General features: G+C 46.3%; 1 protein-coding gene across 1 annotated transcript in view; it reads left to right on the forward strand.

The window, feature by feature from the left end:
* Window positions 1-17,937, forward strand: part of CLIP4 (CAP-Gly domain containing linker protein family member 4) — a 146,046-nt gene that overhangs the window by 19,397 nt on the left and 108,712 nt on the right. The window contains 1 exon segment of the mRNA XM_068232760.1: window positions 16,354-16,508. Coding sequence (XP_068088861.1) covers window positions 16,370-16,508 — 139 coding nt within the window. The 5' untranslated portion in view covers window positions 16,354-16,369.

The following is a 17,937-nucleotide window of genomic DNA, read 5'->3' on the forward strand; positions in this document are numbered from 1 at the left end:
AAAAGAAAATGCAGCAGCAATTGGAGACCACCAAAAGAAAGCCCTATTGGTGAGAACAAAAGGGGGTAAAATTTAATTTGGTTGATAAAGTTGTATGGCTGAGCAATAAACTGTGTAAGTTGTGAAGTGCTGAATTGTAAAAAATTGCCCGGTCACTAGGGGGGTATAAACGTGGTTAAACAATACCAGTTGCTTGGCAGTTCTGCAGCTCTTTCTGGTCAGTAGTCTTTGAATCACATACCTGAAAACAAACCTGCAGCTAGTCCAGTCAGACAGTCAGAAACCTCTAACCTTCATTCTTGTTCAGGGGCTGTGGCAAAAGATTAGAGGCAGAGGATCAGCAGAATAGCCAGGCGACTGGTATTGTTCAAAATTAAATATGTCAGCCTCCATATACCTCTAACTTAAAGAGAACCCGAGGTGGGATTTAATTATGTTACTGGGGCACAGAGGCTGGCTGTGCACACTAAGACCAGCCTCCGTTGCCCCATGGTGTTCCTCCATGTCCCCCCTGCACGCCGCTATACCCCCTGCAGTGCTGGCCAGGGCTTTGGAGTCGGAGTCGGGGCAATTTTGGGCACCCGGAGTTGGAGTCAGAGTCGTGGTTTCAGAAACTGAGGAGTCTGAGTCGGGAGTCGGAGTTGCATGATTTTTGTACAAAATCCACAGCCCTGTTAAGTATTAGACTAAGGAGTCGGAGTCTGAGCAATTTTGGGTACCTGGAGTCGGAGTCGTGGTTTCAGAAACTGAGGAGTCGGAAGATTTTTGTACCGACTCCACAGCCCTGGTGCTGGCGACACACAGCGTGTCGCCAGCACAATGTTTACCTAAGCGCTGTCAGTCAGCGCCGCTCCCCCGCCTCCTCCGCATCGCCGCTACCCGCCCGCGTCACTTCCCTCCTATCAGCGGGAGGGAAGGGACACGGGCGGGTGCGCTGATGTGGGGGAGCGGCGCTGACAGACAGCGCTTAGGTAAACATTGTGCTGGCGACATGCTGCGTGTCGCCAGCACTGCAGGGGGTATATCGGCGCGCAGGGGGGTCCTGGAGGCACACCATGGGGCAACGGAGGCTGGTCTTAGTGTGCACAACCAGCCTCTGTGCCCCAGTAACATAGTTAAATCCCACCTCGGGTTCTCTTTAATGCTGGATACACACCATGCCTTTCCGCGTTCGATGCGGCCGTCGATACGCCAGTGTTCTCCCCAGAATTTTTTTCCAGCCGGGTGGCATGAAATAGTAGCCGGGTGGCATGAAAAAGTAGCCGGGTGGGGCGAGTTGAAAATGCAGGGCAACTGTGCTTACAGCATAGGAGGAGGTGAGCCAATGACAGCCGGGTGGTCACCAAATCTAGCCGGGTGGAGCACCCGGCAAAAACAGCCTGGGGAGAACACTGTACGCGTCGATTCGATTATTTCCGACATGTCCGATTCAAGCTTCGATGGATTGTTAGGTCGATTTGCCATACTTTACATGGCATTCGACCTAAAAATCATCGAAATTCGTTAGGAAATAATCGAATCGACGGCCGCGTGCGACGCGGAAACTCATGGTGTGTATCCAGCATAAGGTTCCCTTTAACCCAGGATTGAACTTCATCCCAATCAGTAGCTGATAACCCCCCCCCCCCCCTTTCTACACGAGAAATTTTACCTTTTCTCAGATAATTGTGGATGTCTGTGTGGCTGGTATTGGGGTGAAACACCTCCCACAGTGTGATGTCAGGACCACGGTCCTGGCAGTCTGCTGTCTGTGAATGTTGCATTGTGAGAATTCACTGTTTTTTCCAACTTCCAAGTAAACTAATATTCCATACAGATCACCTGGCACAACTAAGGATGTGGCCACTTGTTATGTCAGAATGTAAATCGGGGAGAGGAAAGATTTTATAATGGGCAAACGCTGAGTAAATAATCTATGAATGAAAATTGTAACAAATAAGCAATTGTATTCATTGTTATTTCATTACAGTTCCTCTTTAAATTATCTACACAATTTTCTTTTTTTGGACTTGAGATGTTCCTTATTGCATTAATGAAATACTGTAATGGGAAAAGGGGAGGGAAGAGTTGAACTTACCTGTGGCTTCTAATGGTTCCCCGCAGACGGTCTGTGCCTGCACAGCCACTCACCGATGCTCCGGTCCTCGCTGCCAGTTACTTCCAGAAATTGCGACTTTAAAGTTGCAGATCCACATGCCTTACATGCGCCGGTGCAGTTCGCTCCTGTGACGTCAGCAGGAGCAAAGAGAGGGCCGCGCAGTGACAGTGAAGTGGCGGCAGGGACCAGAGCGTCGGCAAGTGACTGCGTGGGCTCAGAACTTCTGCTGGGGACCATTAGAATCTTCAGATAAGTTCAACCAGTTTTCCCCCTGTGTCCCTACAGTAATCCTATGAGGGCCCATTCACACTCAAGCTTTTGAAAGCGCTAGTGTAATTAAACCTTATGGGCCCGTTCTTACTTGGGTGATTTGCGCAAATTTTTTTTATAACAAAATCTTCTTTAACATATCAGCCCTACCTAAACCGCTGCATCCCCACGGCTGTAATCTATCTAAATTAAACCCCCCCCCCCACTCTCCCTCCCTCTCCCCTGCAAAATCCTTGACTTTCCAGGTTGTGGATTTTGCTGCCCTCAACTCTTCGGTGTGAGGCAGAGCTATGAGCTGCAGCCCTGCCTCACACGCGTCTGTCAGCAGTGGATCTCCGCCTCTCCCCCACCCCTCTCAGCAAAGGAAGACTTGAGATAGGCGGGGGAGAGGCGGCGATCCGGGCTGACAGACACGCTGAGAGGCAGAGCTGCGGCTCATAGCTCTGCCTCTCACGGAAGCGCTGCCCGGATTGCCCCCCGGGGAGTTTGGGGGGATGCGGCGGTTTATGTAGGACTAATATATTGTGGATTTTGTAATAAAAAACTGATTTTTTAGAGACTTCAAAGTCTCTCTTTAAATGTCCTTTGACGTGATTATTTTATTATATTATTTAGTATTTATATAATGCTGACATCTAATGCAGCGCTGTATAGAGTATATTGCCACCTAACTATCCCTCAGAGGGGCTCACCATCTAATTCCTACCATAGTCGTATGTCTATGTATGTATCATGTAGTGTTTGTATCGTAGTCTAGAGCCAATTTTAGGGGGAAGCCAATTAACTTATCTGTATGTTTTTGGGATGTAGGAGGAAACTTGAGTACCCGGAGGAAACACACACAGACACAACATACAAACTCCATGCAGATTGTGCCCCGGGTGGGATTTGAACCAGGGTCCCAGTGCTGCAAGGCAAGAGCGCTAACCACTACACCACCGTGCTGCCCATGATGTTTTAAAGGAGAACTGTAGTGAGGGATATGGAGGCTGCATATTTATTTCCATTTAAGCAATACCAGTTGCCTGGCTGTCCTGCTGATCCTCTGCCTCTAATACTTTCAGCCATAGACCCTGAACAAGCATGCAGCAGATCAGGTGTTTTTGGAAATCTTGACAGATCTGACAAGATTAGCTGCATGCTTGTTTCTGGTGTGATTCAGACACTTCTTCAGCCAAATAGATCAGCAGGGCTGCCAGGCAACTGGTATTGCTTAACAGACAATAAATATGACAGCCTCCATATACCTCTCACTATGGTTCTCCTTTAAAGCAAATGTACATACGTGAGAATATGCGAGATGCTCAACTGAGACAGATGAGAATGATCTAGCAAAGGAGCTCCCTGTAGTTTTATAATTTAAGTTAGGTATTCGGTGGACTGCATGCCGCGTTTGTATTGGCTGCAGGTTATCTGTCCGCTCCTCGGCCTCCGTTTTTTATTGTAGAGCGAGTCATTTTGCAGACATCTGGGCCATGCTGTAATCATCTATATACAGAGTGTGATTAATCCATCCCAACCTCCGCTAAAGATGATCTCACTTCGGAGTATGGCATCCCATTATTACCCATCTGTTCCTGACACATGGCGTCTGACACAATGCAGCGGAGATATTATGCCACAGATTACGCCTCTGCCTTCTTACATTACGTCATGGTCCAGGCCCCATAACTTGCTGGGACATGTAGTTTATGAGGACCTACAGCTGAATACAAGCTTGTAGTAAACATGAACTTGTTACCCTGCAACGCTTGATCCCTCAGCTCACTGCATACTTATCCTGGGGCATTGGTTTAAAATACTGCAGGCAGAGGATCAGCAGGACAGCCAGGCAAGATGTATTGTTTAAAAGGATTTGGCTATGGCAGCCTCCATGTCCCTGTCTCTATGGGGTGACATTTAGGCCTGTTCCCCACTGGGCATCACTCCTGTGCTTGAAAGTGAATCCCAGGACGATATGCGGCGCGGTTTGTCTGGTGTTTGGAAACGCTGTTGTCAGGCTTGTCTGGTCAATGACTATAGGTCAGGCTGTATGCCCAGATGATTGACCTATAGCCCAGCCCGTAACACCTGCACAAAACTCCTACCTAATACAATTCTACAATACCCTGCAGGCAGATGTACCATACAGATTGACAGATAGTATTCACCAAGCAAAGAATAATGCCTAGTACACACCATACAATTTTCTGTAAGATTTTCTGTTAAGGCTCGTACACACGTCGGTTTTCACAAATGATCCGTCGTTTGGACTTCCAAATGACCGATCGTCAAATCCGCCAAGCGAATTGCTCAAGTCCAGTCTTATCAGCAGAACGACAGACTGTACACACGCCCGATTTGATGTCCAAACGACCGGTCGTTTGTGAAAATCTGACGTGTGTATGTACCTTTAGATTTACCTGCCAGATAATTTCCAACATGTTGGAAATTATCTATCTAACCATCTATCTGCCTAGCAATTAAGCATTGTTCTACTCAGCAGGAGATAACCAGAAGACAATGCACCAGAGATGATGACCAGTCTCTATAGAAAATAATCTAATTACAAAAAATCTAACAGAAAATTGTATGGTGTGTACTAGGCATAAGCAGTGTAAACTCAGATCTAGTCATGTGAGGCCTGGTGTTTGGAGACAGTCCAGATGATAGCCAGGGGATGACAGGCTGGTGGTAGATAGGTTGTAGGTAGTTACACACTTTCCTGAAGACGTGGTCAGTACAATCCGAGCCAGTCCAGGCAGAGTTCATAAGAATAGTCCTTTAAATGAGCAGTGGTCGATCCAGGCAGCAATCGGGGAATCCAGGAACAAGGCAGAGTCAGCAACGGGTAATCCAAACCGAGAATGTGGTCAGGAACAAACAGGAGTCTGCAACAGGAGATAAATCTGAAAATAAGCTTGGTCAAGATGCAGACAAAGTCGGCACAAAATCAGCAGTTGTGAGCGCAGTCTCAGCAACAAGCCTAGCAGAGACTATCGCAGGCGATGACAGAGGGCGCTCACCTAACTTTTATACTAGGACTAACCAATCAACTAAAAGGAATCCAAAAGCATTCAATCATCCTGCGGCGTGTCAGCAAGTCAGCTGACACGCCGTGCATACACGCTGTCGCTGTTTACAGCGGCGGAAAAAGTTAATCTTTATTGGTTCCATGTAAAAAATATGGCCAACGTTTCGGAGCCACGTAGGACCCCTTTATCAAGGCAATATTTGCTCGGAGGCAAAGATCTGTCTGCTGCTGTGCAAAAGTTCCTGCAAAGTAAGTGGGAGTCTGGCTCCTCTAATGCTGGGATTACACGATACGTTTTTTGCGTTCGATTTGGCGCACAATCTATTAGCCATTCGATTTTCTGCTTGATTCTCTTATCTTTTATCTTTTTTCCATTGACTTTTATAAGTAATCGAGTGGAACATCGGACATGTCGGAATTTTATCATCGAAGGCATCTATTGGAACGATTCTTACAAAAGTATCGTGTAATCCCAGCATAACACTCGCTGACAGCGATGTGTCTTCCATGAAACCCTTCCATCCTTCATTCTGGTGACCTTCTTTCAATCTCATATCCAGGCCATAATAATAGTTATAGTATTTCTATGGCACTTTTGAGTTCTGGGGACTCAAAGCCCTTGCGAGCTTCCTTTTGAAATTCTTCCACATCTTCTGCGCCATACTTCAAGCCTTGAAATCTTCAAACACGCGCTTGACTCATATCTGGCCTCTGTAAGCAGATGGACAAAGGCAGCAGCAAGAACACATCACCACTCAGCCAATGCGGAGGATGGATTCACACAAAAACACGCGTTCTTCTATAACCAAGCAGACAAACAATAATACATATCTCAATTAACACGTATCACTTACTGGGTACTGCATCAATGGTTAAAGGAAAAAGAAAGGAAGCATTAAAAACTTGGAATTCTTAAAGGATAACTAAAGTGAGAGGGGATATGGAGGCTGTCATATTAATTTCCTTTTTAACCATACCATTTGCCTGGCTTCCTGCTGATCTCTGACACAATTTAGTCAAAAAACCTGATCTGCATTGTTGATCAGGGTCTGTGGCTAAAAGAATCAAGAGGCAGAGGACCAGCAGAATAGCCAGGTAATCTGCATTGGAAATACTGTATATCTACAAGGAAATATGTCAGCCTTCATATTCCTCTCACTTCAGGTGTGCTTTAACCATGTATTACATTAATAGCTGCAAACCCTAACGGACATAAAATCATACCAGACATTCATAGAAATCCTAAAATTCATTTCAATTATTTTAGTGAACTGCATTTAACACAAATACCTTCAGTTTATTACTGCCTATAATAAGTACATTAAAATACCTTTTCAGAAAGTCCCTAAATAAGATAAATATTATAGGCACCCACACACATAAAATATACAGCTATGTAAATGCTACCCTTTGCTACAAAAACATATTACAGTAAATAGTATGACATTGCCCAGAAGCAGAAAATTAAGTGTATAAATTCAAAGCCCACAGACCACAATGTTGGCCCATGCTGACATAATGGCAGCTCTAAGTCGGGTCAGATTGGATGGTGGCGTTTCCAAGCTTTGGAGTGCTCTTTTGCCTTCGTCCCACACATGCTCACAGGGCTGTGGAGTTGGTCCAAAAATCCACCGACTCCGACTCCTCAGTTTAGGATTCCTCCGACTCCACGACTCCGACTCCTCTAATTTGCATATTACAATTTTGTTGATTAAAAGTATGTAACATGAAATTCGTCTCTTAACTGCCAACGCTTAGGAATTTTACAAGACAACTGAAGTGAGAAGGATATGTAGACTACTATATTTATTCCCTTTAGACTAAAACTAGTCCTTGGTAAGAGTACTTGTAAAAGGTACAAACCGGAACAAAGAACATCTATCAGGCCCTAGGCAATGTAAGTGTGGGTACATCTAAGAATGATGTGCAGGTGCTCTGCAGGGGAATAAGGTGATTCTTCCTCTATTACACATTCTTCATGCACAATCTGAACCAGGTTTATGGGCGATAGACAACACCTTTGTGTTCAATGTGCACAACATTCTCAGTGGATTCCCTGCAGCTCTGTGGGGAGTGCATATGTAGAGTATAGTACTACTGTGTAACAAAGTAAACCTGAGACAGATGAAATTAAAGTTTTATACATACCTGGGGCTTCCTCCAGCCGCCTTCAGGATAATCAGTCCCTCGTTGTCCTCCTCCACCACCTGGATCTTCTGCTATGAGTCCAAGTACTTGAGCCAGTCAGGCGTAGTGTGCATGCACACACTCCGCCGCCAGGAGCATACTACACCTGTGCAGCACTATTGCGCAGGTGCAGAATGTTCCTGGCTGTGGGAGCGGCATGCGGCCGGACAGCGCTGACTGGCTGAATTACCAGGACTCATAGCAGAAGATCCAGGAGGTGGAGGACAGCGAGGGACTGATTAGCCTGAAGGGGGCTGGAGGAAGCCCCAGGTATGTATAAAACTTTACTTTTCATCCGTCTCAGTTACCCTTTAATTTGTAATTACCAAACCAAATTTTAATAACATATCAAATTATTTGCTTTCATCAGCAAAGGGAGTGCATACATTTGCATAAATCAGCATCAATGCAGAATTATTTCCATCTCGTTGACCATCTCTATTAGTGACACAGCTACACATCAGGCTTTATTCTTACAGCATAGATGTTTTTTAGTATATATGTTACGGCCAGAACCCGAAGTTTGGCCACTTCGGGTTCTGGCCGGCCAATGCGCGAAGTGGCCGCTGCGCTGCGGCCAATGTTAGAAATGAATTGATTCCTCTGAGGTTAATGTATCTTCTGCGCCGCAGCGCAGCGGCCAAACGTATAACAACTTCGTTAATTTATTGCAATTCAGCCGGCGGCAATGTAACAATTCAAGCCGCCGGCTATTTCTCTGCCTCTCTCTCCTCCTCTTATGGGCAGCCGGCGGGGACATGCGTGTCCCCGAGAGTCGTTCGTGGCGCCAGGGCAGCAGAGCGGGGAGGCTGCAGACATCGCTTCTGCCAGCACCCGCTCTGCAAGAACGGCAGGATAACCCTGCCGCGACGAACGGCTCCGGAGGGGGGACACGCGTGTCCCCGCCGGCTGCCCATAGAAGAGCGAGAGAGGCGGGGGGAAGGAGGAGAGAGAGGCGGGGGGGGGGGGGGGGGGGAAAGGAGAGAGAGAGGCAGAGAAAAAGCCGGCGGCTTGAATTGTTACATTGCCGCCGGCGGAATTGCAATAAATTAACGAAGTTGTTATACGTTTGGCCGCTGCGCTGCGGCGCAGAAGATGCATTAACCTCAGAGGAATCAATCCATTTCTAACATTGGCCGCAGCGCAGCGGCCACTTCGCGCATTGGCCGGCCAGAACTAGAAGTGGCCAAACTTCGGGTTCTGGCCGTAACATATATGAGATTCCTGTGTACACATCATATATATACAGTCACAATCAGATATGTATATCTGACCTTAAAAATACGGGGACTGCTTTATTGAAGCAGCACAAGTAACTAATTTTGATTGGTTTATTTTATTTTTGTGGACTAAGCACAGCTATTACTGTATATATACTGTATATATACATTATTTTTAATGACTATTATCTTAGAAATAGAAAATTTTATCATATTTTCTATTTTAATTACAGTTACAAATTCATTAGGAGTCGGAGTCGGTGCATTTTTTCCCGACTCCGACTCCAGGCACCCAAAATTGCCCGACTCCATGACTCCGACTCCACGACTGGGACTCCACAGCCCTATGATGCTCAATAGGATTGAGGTCAAGGGACTGAGCTGGCCATGGAAGCAGGTTAATTTCTGACTGATGTTCCTCAAACCATTCATTATGAGACCGAGCGCGGTGGAGAGAGGCGTCTTTTCCTATTTTTTTTTTTTTAATTTTTTTTTGTGAGGCCAAAGGCACTCTTGATGGTCTCCTGCTGCTAAAGCCCTTCCTTTGCAAAGTTAGGCTTGTTGTGTGTTGGGATATGCATTGTGATGCACTTGCATTGAATTCAGCTGTAATGTGTAATGTTGCCCTTCTGTTGCTGTGGACTATCCGTGATATCTTTTTCGACCAGACTAGTCCTTATCGCTTGAAGTTTTTTTTTTTTTTTCGTTCTCAACTGCCACTTTCTAAACACCCGAGATACTGTTGGGTGAGAAAATCCTAAAAGAGTACTTGTTTTAGAGATCCTAGCATCAGCTGTCCTTTCACCGTCGAACATCCCTCATTCAAAGACACTTAAATCTTTCGTCTTACCCATTTTGACATTAATTTCCTCAATAGATAAATTTAAATTTCTTAAAGGAGTTATCAGCCAAGTTAATGAAAATGAGGTTTACTCACCTGGGGCTCTCTCCAGCCCCTTGCAGCCGACTGTCCCATGCTAACCACTCCGCTCCTCGCCGTTTCCCCGGTCTCAGTATTCAGGCCGACCGCAGGGTCGGCCTTACTGCGGCTGTGCGAAACGCTGCTGTCAATCACGGCGTAAGGCCGACTCCCGCGGTCGGCCTGAATACTGAGACGGGGGAACGGCGGGGAGCGGAGCAGTCGGCGTGAGACGGTCGGCTGCAAGGGGCTGGAGAGAGCCCCAGGTGAGTAAACCTCATTTTCATTAATTTGGCTGATAACTCCTTTAAAGAGAACCCGAGGTGTGTTTAGAGAATGTTATGTGCATACAGAGGCTGGATCTGCCTATACAGCCCAGCCTCTGTTGCTATCCCAAACCCCAGTAAGGTCCCCCTGCACTCTGCAATCCCTCATAAATCACAGCCGTACTGTGAGGCTGTGTTTACATCTGTAGTGTCAGTCTCAGCTGCTCCCCCGCCTCCTGCATAGCTCCGGTCCCTGCCCCCGTCCCTTCCCTCCAATCAGCAGGGAGGGAAGGGATGCAGGCGGGGACCGGAGTTCTGCAGGAGGCGGGGAGAGCAGCAGACTGACACTATAGAGATAAACACAGCCAGCTCTGACAAGCTGCTTGTCAGCAGCGCTGGCTGTGATTTATGAGGGATTGCAGAGTGCAGGGGGACTTTAGGGGGGTTTGGGATAGCAACAGAGGCTGGGCTGTATAGGCAGATCCAGCCTCTGTATGCAGATAATATTCTTTAAACCCACCTCGGGTTCTCTTTAAAGCGGAATGAAACCCAGCATTTCTTCTTTACTTTTTTTTGTTTGTTTTGTTACTAGAACAGCATTTAATAAGTTACACAGGACCTGTGCAGAGAAATCTGGACGCATCCGAAGTTGAGATAATGTTATCTTGTGTTTACTTAATTGTATCAAGTGAGGAATGTGACACATTCTCTGACTGTGCAGAAGCTCCTGGACACAGAGAGAGAGACACTGAAAGCATTTCTGTCTTCAATACAACATGAATATAAACCGTTATGAATAAAATGCAAAGGCAGCTCTAAAAGCAAAAACTGTACTTTTGGGAACTTGTAGTTTCTAAATGAATAATACTTATGCACAAATGCAAATATGCTAACGGTATGGCATATAAAAAGTAGAAAAACCTGTTTTTATTGAATATTATGTCAGGGTTTTATACCGCTTTAAGCTGAGCGTTCCTTATAGAAAATACATTAGGCAGGGTTCCTATTTAATGTTATATGTGTGTCCTGTCTGTCCATCCCAAAATAGTTTTCTGCTAATTTCCTTGCACCTGAAAATAGCAATCTACTCACCTAGCAGGTGACGCTCAGCCTCCAGCCTTGTTCCCCATCTTTATTGCAGCAGGTACTGCCAAAAAAATCTCCCACGCTGATGAGCAGGGCTATGGGAAAATGGCTACACAAGTAGACTTCAGTGCTGGGCTTCTGACGCCATTTTCCCATAGCCCTTGTGCTGTAATCCACAGACTTCCACAGCCTGGAGGTGAGCTGCAGCCGGGAAACTGGGGCAGTGTCTGTTGGATACCTCAGCGCCTGTTTATTTGCATGGGGGGCACAGAGGAGACTCAGAGACACCGTGCGGGCACGAGAGACACAGTGCGGGCATGAGAGACACAGTGTGTGCACAAAGAGGGAGAGGGGTACAGGCGGAACAAAGCTTGACTCCAAGGAAATCGTGAATCAAAGCAAAATAGCAATTTCAGACAGAAATCACTCAATTCAATTTTTTGCTAAAATCGTTCAGGCCTACTATGCAGGGCCTAAACTAAAGGTGCCCATACATCTAGCAATGATGGGCAGATTCTACCAAAAGACAGATCTCTCTGACCGAATCTGATTAGAGAGAGACCTGTCAGCTGCCCATATACCACAAGCCGATTCCTGATCAGTTTCAGCATGAATTCTTTTGTGTATATAGTGTATAATTGTACCCCCCTGTGTACATTTATACCTGTCCTAAGTCGTACCCATCTGTCTTCCGCTTCCCACTCCTCCATTTGCGCCTCACACACCGGGATTTGTGAAGTGCAAATGGAAAAGGAGGAAGCGGAAGACGGATGGGCACCGCAGGGTGTGCGACTTAGGACAGGTCATGTATAAATGCACACATTGGGGTACATTTATACACTAGGGGGGAAAAACGCCGGGGATTTCATCACTTGTTCCAATATCGCTCGTCGTCACAGCTGCGTATTAAAACGACCATGACGGCCTGACATATTGCAGTATGTCCGGTCAATACGGTTTCAGCTGCACCAGCGTTTTGATGCTTGTATTTGTTATATTGGATATGTCCTAAATAAAGCCTTGGAATCCTGGACAGGTGCGGACCGTCCTTTCCTGTATGTCCGGTCTATACATGCTACCAATGTCTGCTTTTAGGCGCACTGATTTTCAGATTTTTCATCTGATCCTATACAGGGCTGTGGAGTCGGCGTTTGAGTCGGAGTCGAGGGGTCGGGGCAATTTTGGGCACCCGGAGTTGGAGTCGGAGTCGTTGATTTCATAAACTGAGGTGTCGGAGTCAGGAGTCGGGAGTCGGGTGACTTTTGTACAAATCCCACAGCCCTGTTAAGTATTAGACTAAGAAGTCTGAGTCGGGGCCATTTTGGGTACCCGGAGTTGGAGTCGGAGTCGTGATTTCATAAACTAAGGAGTTGGAGTCAGAAGATTTTTGTACCGACTCCACAGCCCTGATTCTATAACATGGCTACAGTATTTAAAGCAGGGGCGCCTCTAGGCATAGGCAGTACAGGCCATTGCCTGGAGTGCCATTGGTCCTGGGGGGCGCCATATTGCTGGATTAAGCCCCACCCACAAATTAAGCCACACCCCTGGACTAAGCACCACCCCGTGAGTCTTCTTTTACTTGCTTCTGCTGCATCTACTTAGTGTAAGTTGCAGGCAGCTGCCACCTCTGTGCCTTGTGCATCCTTCTTTCCCCCTTTGTGCCTCCTTTTGTGCCTCCTTTTGTGCCTCCTTCTGTCTCCTTGTGCCTCCTTCTGTCCCCCTGTGCCACCTCTGCCTCCTTCTGTACCCCTTTGTGCCTCATTCTGTCCCCCATTTGCCTTTGTATGCTACCTTTGCCCCCCTGTTCCTCTTTCAGTCCCACTCTGCCCCTTCTGTCTTCCTGTGCCTCCTTCTGTCTCCCTTTGTGCCTCCTTCACTTTCCCTGTGGCTCTTCAGTCCCCATGTGCCACCTCTGTCCACTGCGCCCCTGTGCCTCCTTCTGTGCCCCTTTGTGCTTTATTCTGTCTCCCTGTGGCTCTTTCTGTCCCCACTGCCTCCTTCTGTCTCCCTGTGCCTCCCTATAGCCCCCTCTGCCGTCTTTTGTCCCCCTTTTGTGCCTGTTTCTGTCCCCATTTGTGCATACTTCTGTCCCCCTTTGTTCCTCCTACTGTCTCCCTGTGCTTCTTTCTGCCCTCCTTTGTGCTTTTTTTCTGTCCTCCATTGTGCCTCCTTCTGTCTCCTTTGTGCCCCCTTCTGTCCCCTGTGTGCCTCCTTCTTTCCTCCTGTGCCTCAATACATCCTTATTGTGCTACCTCCTGCCCCACTTTGTGCCTCCTTCTGCCCCACTTTTGTGCCTCCTTCGGGCCATCATGCCTTCTTCTTTCCCCTGTACCTCTTTCTGTCCTCCTTTGTGTCTTATTCTGTCCCCCATTGTGCTTCCTTTTGTCCCCCATTGTGCCTCATTCTGTCCCCTTGTGTGCCTCCTTCTGTCCCCTTGTGCCCTGCCTATGTGTATTTTCTGGTGAAACGCTGGTCGCATTGCTCATCTTCTGGTGAAATGCTGCTGCAATAAGTGTAATTTATCATGAAACGGTGCCGCATTACGTTATTTTCTGGTGAAACATTGCCGCATTACAATTAGTTTCCGGTGAAACGCTGCCACATTACGATTATTTTCTAGTGAAACGCTGCCACATTACCATTATTTCCTGGTAAAACGCTGTCGCATTATGATTATTTTCTTGGGGGGTGCCATGGGGAGCGGGGGGGGGGGGGGGGGGAGGGGAAGGGCGCCACAGGTTTTCTCGCCTTGAGTGACAAAATGGCTAGAGGCGCCCCTGATTTAAAGGAACACTGAATAGACAAAAAAAAAATACTGAACTTACCTGGGGCTTCCTCCAGGCCCATGTAGCCCGTGAGGTATCTCGGCATCCTCTTGGTCCCCTCTGTCTTCCCGCTGACTGCTCCGTTAACTGCTCGATCCGGTTTGGAGCTGTGCACAACTGCGCATGCACGGTCCACCTATGTGCCCGTTATAGCGGTGAGCGGTTTGCACAGTTCTCGAAATTATGTACCGCACATGCACAGAATGCTCACAACAGGCGCGCGATCGAGACGGTGGGTAGCACATGCGCAGTTGTGCATGACTCCTGGCTGCGCAAGTAACAGAGCTGCCAGTGGGTGAATGGAGGTAACTCAGAGGACATCGGGGGACCTCATGGACTGGGGGGGGGGGAGCTGGAGGAATCCCCAGGTAAGATCAGTATTGCATTTTTTACATCTGTAAAGTGTCATTTTAATATAAATGATGAAATTGGCTCCAAAACTCCGGTTTACTGGAATTTTTTTTTTTTTTGGGCTGTCTTCCTTCTGCCTCCTTCACTCTTTGTCAATCCGTTTTAATCCTCCTGCTGGCTATCGTCTGATTGCAGAGTGGTAGGATAGTCTGGCATATCATGTGACAAATAAGCGCTGGACTTGGCCTCATTACAGCGTTCTGACACTCCGCAGTCTTGTCAGGGAACACAATCCGCTCTGTTTATTACGTGAAACTCCTGGGCCCCCCTGTGGCCGAGACTTGTAACAGAATCTCATTGCAGGATCTTGTTACGATGATGTTTGTTGCCTGCGGCAAGTTTTTGACAAGTGATGACTACACAGATCTTCTGTTTATAGCAAGACAACAAAACCGTATTTTTGGCATCGTGCAGAACTCATACTGTGGCCTTCAGTTCTGTGTTGCTTTATTCAGTGGAAATTTTGATGAGCGACTTGATACCTGACATTTGACACTTACTGATTATTTTAGAATGTTTAAAAAAAATTGAAAATAACAGGAGGAAGAGTTTGTTGTTCTAAAACATTACTTATTAAAAAAGCCCGTCTTCCGGGACATTTCTTAATACAGATAGTCTCTGGTTAAAGAATGAGATTGGAACTGTAGGTTTATTCTTAACTTGAATGTGTACATATGTTGAAACACTGTGTCACCTGTGTCCCTTATTGCCCCTGTGCCTCCAGAGCTCCCCTCTGTGCCAGCTATGTCTCCTTGTCTCTTCTCTGAGCTGCTAGTGGGTGAGGCAGTGATCCTCTACACATCTATGACTAATTATAACCTTGTCTGAAAAGGTGGGTTTTAAGACCTCTTGGCTCAGAGCGTGACAAACTGTGGGAAAGAGTTCCAGGAGAGAGGTGACACTCTTCAGAAGTCTTGCATGAGAGACTGAGAGGAAATAACCAGGCTACACCACAGAAAGGTTTTATGAGAGGTGCAAAGGATCCGGGAGGGATGGTATCTGGAGATTAAGGAAGAAATGTACAGGAGGGGTAACGTTGAAGTGGATTTTTTTTTGGGGGGGGGGTAATTGGCAGCCAGTTGCAGGATTGGCAGAGAGGGGTGGCATCAGAGGAGAGCTGGATGAGATGGGCAGCAGAGGTAATTAGGGAATGGAGGTGCCAGTCTTGTTGTAGGGTGTTGCAGCTCTTTCTGCTCCTCAGCTCAGTACAGCTGTTTGCTAATGTTTACTAAATGTATCTAACAAAGGGATGTGAACAAAAGATGATGACAAACAAACCAAAAAATAATCTTTTGTGATGCGGCCAGAAGCTGTCCACTGAAGCAAGGAGCTTTCCACTAAAAAACAAAGTGCTGTGTTGAACTGTTTGGATGCTGTTTTTAGTGGTATTAGATTTTACACTGTAAATAATCTTTTAAATCAGAGGAAATGCTGCGTTTCATACCACTTTAACGTCCATCGGCCCGAAGCCGCCCACTATGGAAAACCGTCTGGCAGCGTACCTAGTGTGACCTGGCCCTTACTCAGGTTGATTCTCTAACTGATTAGCAAAAGCCAGCTATAAGTAATGACAGTCAGAGCAAGCGAAGGCAGTATTTCAGAGTGTTGGAGGAAACTTGTGCATACATTGTGATATCCTAGAAACTCCATTGGAACGGTATCGTGGTTTGGTCCAAACTCTAGAATCAAGTGTTGCTGTGTAGCCATAGCAGCTACTCTGCACCATACAGATGTTACACAACTAGGCAAGCATTTATACTATGCCTGGCACTTGTAAGAGATCATCCTGACCTTAAAATAGTTCCTGAAGTTGAATATTTAGTGAGGAAGCTGGAGGGAAGCGGGAGAGGCCAGAAGTGCTGAGTTTGCTGTCAGTTTGTGTGCTCATCCTGGAAACGCCGCAGGAGTGATGACAAGTGTACGGCACAGCTGCAGCCGGGAGGGGGTGTAGGCGGTGTTCTGCATTAGTGTTCGGTGAGAACCTTTATCTGAGAAGTGACTGTTGTGCAGATGTTTTATCATCATTTGTTGAAGAGTTCCTTGTGTGTGTTTCAGGTGGTTCACGTAGAAGATGACCATTGAGGACCTGTCGATCGGGTACCTTGAGGGACACTCCTTTCTGCTCCAGCACCGTTTTCAGGCTTGTTACGTGGACCCCAGCCGGCCGGTGACGTTCTCTGTAGCTGCAGCGCCAATGCCGACTGACTGTGGTGAGTATGGGAACCATCGCCAATAGGGTTATGGGAGTTACACCGAACAGCATCACTGTAACAAACAACTCCACCCAAAGTTTTTTCATTTGGGTTGTGTGACGGCAGCCATTGATCTTTTCTGAATTCTTAACCACTTCACCTTGAAGTAGTTTTCCCCTTAAAAAAACAGAGCAATTTTCACCTGTCAGCACTCCTTCCATTAATTTGCCTATAACTTTATTACTACTTATCACAATAAAAGCAATCTATATCTTGTTTTTTTCGCCAGCAATTAGGCTTTCTTTGGGGGTACTTTTTGCTAAGAATTATTTTATTGTAATAGTGTTTCATCAGGAAGAAATTGTTTTAAAATACATGCTAACGTAATTAAAACCCACACATTTTATTTGCCCATTTGTGACTGTTATTGCAACGTTTAAAATGTTTCCCTAGTACAATGAATGGCACCAATATTTCATTTGGAAATAAAGGTGCATTTTTTCAGTTTTGCGTCCATCCCTGATTATAAGCCCATAATTTATAACGTAATAGTAATATACCCTATTGACATACATATTAACAAAGTTAAAGAGACACTGAAGCGAAAAAAAACTGATATGATTTATATGTGTAGTACAGCTAAGAAATAAAACATTAAGATCAGATACATCAGTCTAATTGTTTCCAGTACAGGAAGAGTTAAGAAACTCCAGTTGTTATCTCTATACAAAAAAGCCATTATCTCTACCACTTTCAAAAGTAGTGGAGAGGGCTGTTTTCTGACTTTTTATTATCTCAACTGTTACTTAACTATTTACTTTTCCTCTGGCAGAGGAGAGTTCATTAGTTCACAGACTGCTCTGAAAGAATCATTTTGAATGCTGAGTGTTGAGTAATCTGCACATATTAGAGAATGATGCAATGTTAGAAAAAAACACTATATACCTGAAAATAAAAATATGAGAATATTTTCTTTGCTGCTAATCTTCTAGTAATTATTCATAGTACACAACCAATTCATTATATCATATATATTTTTTTCGCTTCAGTGTCTCTTTAAGTCCCTAAGTTAACTATTAACCACTTCCCGACCGCCTAACGCACAGAGGCGGCCGGGAAGTGGAGCCCTGAAGGACCGGCTCACCCACAGAGGCGGCGGTCCTTCTAAGGGCATGGGCGGAGCGATCGCGTCATCCGTGACGCGATCCTCCACCCGGGATCGTTACTCGGGCATTTTGTCTCCGCTCGCCGGCCACTTAGCAGAGCCGGCGAGCGGAGGAATCCGCATAATTGCCCAATCAGGGAGTATAAGGCACTTTGTTAGGTAAACAAAGTGCCTTATACGTGCTTCCTCCTCGCCTCGTGGTCTCATTGTTGCAGAGACCACTAGCGAGGAGGAAGCACATTGTAAGTAGCCAGCACACGTGTTTTTTTTGCCCACAGAGTC

Source organism: Hyperolius riggenbachi, chromosome 4 (assembly GCF_040937935.1).
Source record: "Hyperolius riggenbachi isolate aHypRig1 chromosome 4, aHypRig1.pri, whole genome shotgun sequence".
NCBI lineage: Eukaryota > Metazoa > Chordata > Amphibia > Anura > Hyperoliidae > Hyperolius > Hyperolius riggenbachi.